General features: G+C 47.6%; 1 protein-coding gene across 1 annotated transcript in view; it reads right to left on the bottom strand.

Moving 5' to 3' along the window:
• The window catches only part of LOC107288756 (E3 ubiquitin-protein ligase RNF213-like), a gene marked incomplete at its 3' end in the record, with an annotated part of 33205 nt that extends 25660 nt beyond the window's left edge, over positions 1-7545 (bottom strand). Inside the window, exons 1-4 of the mRNA XM_015817405.1 lie at positions 7358-7545; positions 6300-6437; positions 4695-4855; positions 4336-4464 (exon numbers count right to left, since the gene is read on the bottom strand). Of these exons, the coding sequence (XP_015672891.1) occupies positions 4336-4464; positions 4695-4820 (255 nt within the window). The remainder of the gene's footprint in view (positions 1-4335; positions 4465-4694; positions 4856-6299; positions 6438-7357) is intronic.
• Positions 7546-7878: the final 333 nt, after the last annotated feature.

Below are 7878 nucleotides of genomic sequence, written 5' to 3'. Positions count from 1 at the left end.
GGGGGGGGGGGGGGGGGGGGGATGAAAGAAATGTAATGAGGAGCACAGAAAAAGAAAAGATTGATTAAAACAACAAAATAAACCAGTTACAGGTAGGCCTCAACTTATGACCACTATTGAGCCCAAAATTTCCATTGCTAAGTAAGTTGTTTACTGAATTTTGACAGATTTTACAACTTCTTTTGCCATAAACGTAAAGGTTTCCCCTGTCCAGTCATGTCCAACCTCAGGGGGGGCAGTGCTCTTATCCATTTCTTAGCCAAGGGAGCCAGCAGTGTCTGAAGACACTTCCGTGGTCACGTGGCCAGCATCACTATATATCTGGGGTATATAGCATGGCTGGCTAGGGAATTCTGGGTGTTGAAGTCCACAACTCTTAAAGTTGCCAGGTTTGCAGAAGTGCAAAAAACAGTCAAGTCACTTTTTTCAGTGCTGTTGTAAATTTGAAGAGTCACTAAATGAACTATTATAAGTCGAGGACTAGCTGTATATTTAAAGAATGTATTATGAAAGATAAAAAATACCATTTATATTTCACTTTAAGAGAAAAAGGAACAACAACCATTTTCTCCATGGCTTGTATAACTGTTAGAGAAACTTAACAGTTAATGCATTCAGTTAAGGTTTCACACGTAATAAAATGCACCCATATTTTAGTATCATACATCACATGAAAACCACTCCTTAGAAAAAGAAAAAATAAGTACCAAAAGAGGCGATGTATATTTTTTTAAATATACTGCAAAATCTGGGATTTGGGATTCTTCTAAGTAGAATAGGCAAATAATAATACAAAAGTTCAAGCTGAATTACTCATGCAGATGGATTTTATAGCAACATACCAAAAAATACACTACTTAAATGTTGTTTTAAACAGACATTTAACATCTAGACCTGTGGTGGCGAACCTATGGCACGCGTGCCACAGGTAGCACGCAGAGCCCTCTCTGTAGGCACAGCCGCCGTTGCCCCAGTCCTAGGCCTTCAGTCATGTCCATGAGCAACCTGCATCAATACCCACGCAGGGTAAGGCCTCCCCAAGCATTTTTTTTTTTACTAACCTGCTTTCAACTGCATTCCATTTCTCCGTTTGCTTCTCAGCTTTCACCGCGTGTTTGTGGGACTATCGATAAAAAAAAAGTTCCATCAGACTTTCTAACTTCTCGCGAGATCTCAAAAAGTTAGAAAGTCTGATGGAACTTTTTTTTTTTTTTTACCAATTGTCCCACAAACACACGGTGAAGGCTGAGAAGCAAACGGAGAAACAGAATGCAGCTGAAAGGCAGGTTAGTAAAAAAACGCTTGGGGGAGGCAAGTGCATCTGGGCGGGGGAGGGCGTGGCAACCAACCTTACCCTGGCGGGAGGGTGGGGCACATGCCCTTCCCATGGCAGACCAGCCCTTGCAGCCCTGGGGTGGCCGTGGTGGGCGGCAGTGGGCAGGGTGTTGAGGTGGGGGACGGCAAGACGACCAAAGCAGCAGGTGGAGCGCCAGAGGTTCGGGGAGGGAGGGCGCTGAAGTGGGCAGCTGGGCCATTGGCAAGAGCAACATGTCTGAGTGGAAAGTGGCCTCAGAACAAGTGGGGCAAGTAAGGAAAGAAATCCTTGCTCCCCCCAGAAATTGCCTTTCTTTCTTTACCTGACTTCCAGCTCCATGCCGTTTCTCCTTCACAATCCACTGCCGCATGCAAGGAAATGAAGTTTTTTGGGGGGGAGGGGGAAGGTCAATCAATCAATGCCAACTTCTCATGAAAGATCACGAAGTTGGAACTGATTGACCTTTTTTTTTCAAAAAACCCTTCATTTCTTTGCACGCAGCAAGGAATTTCTGGGGGGAGCGAGGATTTCTTTCCTTACCTGCCCCACTTGTTCTGAGGCCACTTTCCGCTCAGACGCGTTGCTTTTGCCAATGGCCCACCCGCCCACTTCAGCGCCCTCCCTCCCCGAGCCTCCGGGGCTCCACCTGCTGCTTTGGTGGCTCTGTAGGCCTACAGAGCCACCAAAGCTGTAGCTGAATGGGCAGGTGAGGGGGAAACCTGCCCCACTTGTTCCACGGCTGCTTTCAGCCGAGCCGCATTGCAGCAGCATTGGGCGCAATATGTGAGGCAGCAAACAGCCGCATCACACCGAAACCGGCTGTTTGTCGCCTCCTGCCCAATGCTGCAGCCATGAGGCTGCGGAACAAGCCAGGCGGCGGTAAAAAACCAGTATACCGGTTCCTTGCCTCTGCCGGGGTTGTTCCGCGGCCTCATAGCAGCAGCATTGGGTGCGATGCGTGAGGTGGCAAATGGCCGCGGCTGGAGGCAAACAGCCATGTTGTGCCGAAACTGGCTGTTTGCCGCCTCCTGCCCAATGCCCCGGGCGGCAGTAAGAAACTGGTATACCGGTTCCTTACCTCCACCCAGCTTGTTCTGCAGCCTCATGGCAGTGGCATTGGGTGTGACGCGCAAGGCAGCAAATGGCCGCGGCCAGCGGCAAACATCCACGTTGCGCTGAAACCAAGGGTGTGGTTTCAGGCTGTGGCTGCTGGACACAGTTGGCCCCCATGTGCTCGATGTGTGCACGGGCCGATGGTGTCAGGCAACAGCCCCCAGGCCCCTGCCTCGTCTTGCCTTGCCCTGCGGCAATGGCACCCCTGCCCTGCCCTGCCCCCTCCCTCACCTCACCTCACCCCACAGGATGAGCCTCCTGCCCACCATCCCACCTGCCAGAGACCCCCTGAATCTCCTCCAACCCTGCCCGGCCCCCACAGGTGTCCCTATCCACGAGCAAAATTGAAGTGCCCACGCCTACCCCGGCCATACCCACCATCTGCCGTGACCAGCACAGCCATGCCACCCAATGGGCCAATCCCACCCAATGGACCACACCCACCCAGCACCCGGCAATACATAAGTGGGTTTTGGGTTGCAGTTTGGGCACTTGGTCTCTAAAAAGTTCCCCATCACTGATCTAGACCAATTAACAGCATATCCCACTTTCCCTCTGATGTGCTCATTAGTACAGATAGTCCTTGACTTATGACTGATAATAGAGCGTGCCCATTATGGCCATCAGTCATTGCAGTCATTCAGCAAGGCGTTCACGATTGCTTCGCTCAGTGACTGTTTTCCTGTCTCTCACAAGTGCAGTCACTAAGTGAGCTTGTAGGTTATTAAAAGAGTGAAGCAAAAGAGCTTTCTGCTGAAATAGTTGCCTGTGCACAGAATGGATGTCCTGCATTGGACCAGAGAAAACAAAGCTGGGATTCGCAAAGAGCTTCGTTTCTCTGGTCCATCCCAGGCGTTCCCCTCCCCTCCATTTGCAAAAGGGAACTGGCATGCTGGGCCGGGGAAACGAAACTCAGATTCTGAAGCACCAGTTCCCCTTCCACACACGATGGGGAGGGAAATCTGGAAATGGAATTTATCTGGAGTTTTATTTGGATTCTCAAGCTGGATGGTGACACTGCCCCACAGAAGGAAGAAATCCATTTGACAGGCAGCCCTGTCATTCTCAAAGATGCTGCTTGAAAAAGTCCAAGGCGCTGCAAAAGCTAAGGGGGATTTTACCGCAGGGGCACTTGAAGCCTGACTCCATGTGCTCCCTGCTACAAGTGGCCCAGGATAAAATCCCTCTTGGCTTTTGTCATGGACTTTTTCAGCCAACGCCTTTGAGGGCTGCCTGGAGGAGGGAGTCTGCCCTCCACAGGAAGCAAAGTCAACCTGGTAGGCAGCCCTTCTGCTCTTAAAGAGGCTGGCTGAAAAGGTCATTCCCAAAATGGGTCCCGACGGATCTTTTTCAGGCAGACTCCAGGACCCAAAGGAGGGAGACCTGCGGCAGCAGCCTGCAACTTTTCCTGTTGGCTTCCCTGTTGACTTTCTAAAGAAGACTACAAATGGTGATCACATGACATGACCACAGAGGGCCTGGCAACCCTTCATAAATGCAAATGGGTTGCCGAGAGCAGGGATGGCAATCACATGACCGTAAGAACACTGCTACAACCATTATGATCAAGCACTAGCTGTAAGTCCCTTTGTTCAGCATCCTAATTTTGCATGGCTGCTGAACAAATGGTCGTAAGTCGAGGAGTACCTCTCTATGTTGGACTAGGGCTGGGGAGAGGGAGAGAGACATCCTTCAGACTTTATGGGATCGAATTCATATTTCCATCACCAAGAATGTCCTTTTTTTCAGCTTTTTGTATCAACAAATCCTAGAGGGAACCACTTTGACCTTTCAATTTTGTTTCATATTCAGAACAAGAAGTCCCAAATCTCAGAACAATTAGACTTGCATCTGAGCAGGCAACAACTCGTGACAATTAACATTACACCACGTACTAGAAAAACTACCTGCTGAGGAACTGGGCATAGTTTACTGCCCTCCTTTAGGCATAGGTTCTCCCTTCGTTTTTTTCTGGAAGGAGGATGATTACTGTCATCCAACATATCCCAGTCACCAGCATTCAGAGTTTTTATTGCCTGTTGAAAAACAGCCTTACTTTTAGAGAACATGTTATCTGGGAACAAAATACAAATGTTAGCTTTTAATGCAGTCACAGGTAAAACAAGTAAATGCAGCAAAAGCGAAGGAGCAGCTCCAAGATTCCAGCAAAGAAGAGGAAGAGGGAGTCATTGAAAATTCTTACTGCAAAAAAGCGACTTTTCTGGACAAATCACAACTGATATCCAAATACGCTTACTCTACTTACTCGCTTTTGGGAGGCTGATAGAGACTCTTCAGACGCCCCAGGCATTTGTTCGCTAGATGGCTGCTCATTCACCAATGATCCTGACAAAGGAGAACTCTCCACCCTCAAGTCTCCATCAGGTTCCATCTCTACCACTGAAGTCTTTTCTTCATCCCTCCTGTCTGCAACCAAAATATGACATTTTTTGAAAGTCAATTAAAGAGTAATCTGAACTCAATTGAGAAGCTGCAATGTGAATCTCAGGAACAAAGAAAGAGAAACGATTTGCTTAAGCTATTGAAACTATCAGTTTTCTACCAAACCTTTTTATTGCAAAGTGTATTTACATTCCCAGGCCTACACTACAGGAAACATCAACCATTCAGTGCTTAAAGTGCATGCTGTTACCTCTTTTGTTTAAAAGCAACTATGCACATAACCTAATACAGTGAAGGCGAACCTTTTAGAGACCGAGTGCCCAAACTATAACCCAAAACCCACTTATGTATCGTCGGGTGCCGGGTGGGCGTGGCCCATTGGCTGGGTGTGGCCCATTGGCTGGGCGTGGCTGCGGTGGTAACGGCAGACTGGGCGGGACTAAAAAGTTCAATCAATCAATTCCAATTTTGCAAGATTTTTTTTTCCCAAAAGAAGTTGAAACTGACTGATTGAACCTTTTTTTTTTTTGCACATGGCAGCGGAGGCCTAAAGCAAAAAGGTTTTATAAAACCCAGCTGAAGGCCTAAGACTGGGGCAACAGCGTGCGTGCCCACAGAGAGGGCTTTGAGTGCCACTTCTGGCACCCGTGCCATAGGTTCGCCATCACTGACCTAATAGCATGTATATCTGAAATGCTCTCCATTTCTCTGGTAGCAGCACTCATTCAATTGGAGGGGAACAGATTAATTGGGACATAAACAGATAACTAAATATGTCCATGAGTCTATAAATGTTACGGGGCTATTACTACAGGACTGGTACATATTTTAAGGGAGATTTTTAGATTAATTTCATTAGAGACTTTGAAAGATTTGCTGAATTAAATATTAAGCTGAAACTAATTCAAGAAACTAAATTATTATTCAATGTTGTGTAGTTTACTCTAAGTTAATATACTCCAGGTGACAGGAAATAATGTAAGTAACAACCATTTATTCTGAAATGAGTTTTTTTTTAAAAAAAGGAATAAAGGTTACAAGAGAAAGGCAACATATGTATCTTTATTACTTTACAGCTTTTTAAAAAAAAATAAGCAGAGTCAAATTAGTGGTACATTTACAATACCCAATCTTGGTAGAATACAGTGGTTCTTACCCTGTGGTCTGCTCATGAAGACTTGTAGAAATGTTATGATTTAAATCTTGAGTTAAGTCTTAGGAGTCCTGGCCATGGTCCACGGCCACAAAAGGTATTTAAAGGAGGGCCAGTGTGAAAGAAAAGATTGAGAACTACTGCTCTACCATATTCAGCACATGACAGAGAGCAAACTAGACAGCATAAAGAACTCTAGAAATTCCATTTGTAATTTTTTCTACACCCCATATTTTTATTTTCCAGTTCCAGTTCTTATTGAGAAACAGTTGCATCTGATCGAGTGATTCACGGCTGGGACTGCAAAGAACTTACTTTGCACACTGCAAGACGGAGTCAACTGTCCTCCACAATTACTGCAGAACTTGTGTGATGCATTTTGAGTGTCATGACATTTAGGGCATTTAATGCCCTTCTTGGGTGACCGGCGACCCAGGGTGAGCTTTTTACAACCTGTCGGAAAGCAAAATAAGCAAAAACGGGAGGAGAGTTATTCATACAAGTAGGAGGGACAACTGCGCTGCCGCGGCAAACAGAAATCCGCGGAAGAAGGAAACGCTTTCGGTGCTGTACGATAGGCGCAACCCTGCCGCCGCCGCCGCCGCGTCCAATCAACGCCGACTATGCAAATGAGGGTCGATTACTTTCGTTTTCCTCTTCAGCCACCTGCGCCCAGTCTCACCAATGAGAAAACTTAAGTCTGAAGAAGCCCAGGTTAACACTGTCACACCCAGCATTCCCTGCCAAAGGATCCCAACCCATCGTTTCCCAAAGCATCGCAACCACGAAACACTTGCTTTTCGGAATAAGGTCTTTTGTTGCGTGAAAATATCAAGCGTCTACTGTATTACTCCTTGTCTAACGCTCCTTACGGCGTAATTTAGAACAGCGGCAGATCCCAGAAGAGGGAGGATACCTTAACTAGCGTTTAGCCCAAAACGAAACTATAGACGGTTTAAGCCCTTTGGCACCTTAACAAACTGTTCTTCGCGTCAGATCACCGGTGCCACACCCAGAAGGGCTGCAAATACAAGAAACTAGAGAACCACAACGCCCCCCCCCCCACTTGGGAAGTTATTATCCCATAAGGAAAACGATCTTGCAGGAAAAGCGGTCTCCCCATTTTCCCATAGCGACAAACGACCGACATCCCCGTCCTACCGCGACACTATGAGTTACAAAACGTCAGATTGTGTGTTTTTTTTTTCCCCAGCGCCATAAGCCTGAATAAACGCTTCACATCCCAACCGGAAGAGATGAGCGTCGCAACGCCATCCTTTAAGCCGAGCTCCTCGGCTATAAGGAGCTAACGGGGCTCACCGTAAAGCAAGCGAGTTATCTGCAGGGACGCATCTCCGGGGCGCCTTACTCACCTCAGCCGAGATCAAAAGGAATCCAGCGGGCCGAGAGCAGCACCGCGCAATTAAAGAAAGACTTTCCCCAAAAACTCTTCTGCTCCAACCTGCAGACGCAGCCGGCTAAAGGAAGAGTCCCCGGCGAAGTTTCGTTTTCCGCCGCTGCCTGCCCCTTTTATTAGAAGATGCACAAACTATCGCTTTCCAAACGTCACACTGGCGCCCCGCCTCTGTATTTAGTTTGCAGGCTGCTGTAGGACCCAAGCCGGACTGCGGGCGGGGAATTCCAGAAAGCGCGTGCAGGAGGAGGAGGAGGAGGAGGAGGAGGGTTGAGCGCTGTCCGCCCTCACAGCGGAAAAGTCCAGCCCATCCGGACTCGATTGAGCCGGCTGAATTTGCTTCCCCCAGGCGGGCTGCTGAAAAATGCCTCCACTGCTTCTTGCGGTGAATTGCCCAGTGGTGAATGTGAGAAAGCGCACACACTGGACAGATTAGTGAACTGTTAAATTTGACCTCCCTATTGAACCAATAGATGAAGA

Source organism: Protobothrops mucrosquamatus, unplaced genomic scaffold, assembly GCF_001527695.2.
Source record: "Protobothrops mucrosquamatus isolate PMUCROS unplaced genomic scaffold, P.Mucros_1.0 scaffold_127, whole genome shotgun sequence".
NCBI classification, from domain to species: domain Eukaryota; kingdom Metazoa; phylum Chordata; class Lepidosauria; order Squamata; family Viperidae; genus Protobothrops; species Protobothrops mucrosquamatus.
This window is presented reverse-complemented; position numbering and strand designations above follow the sequence as displayed.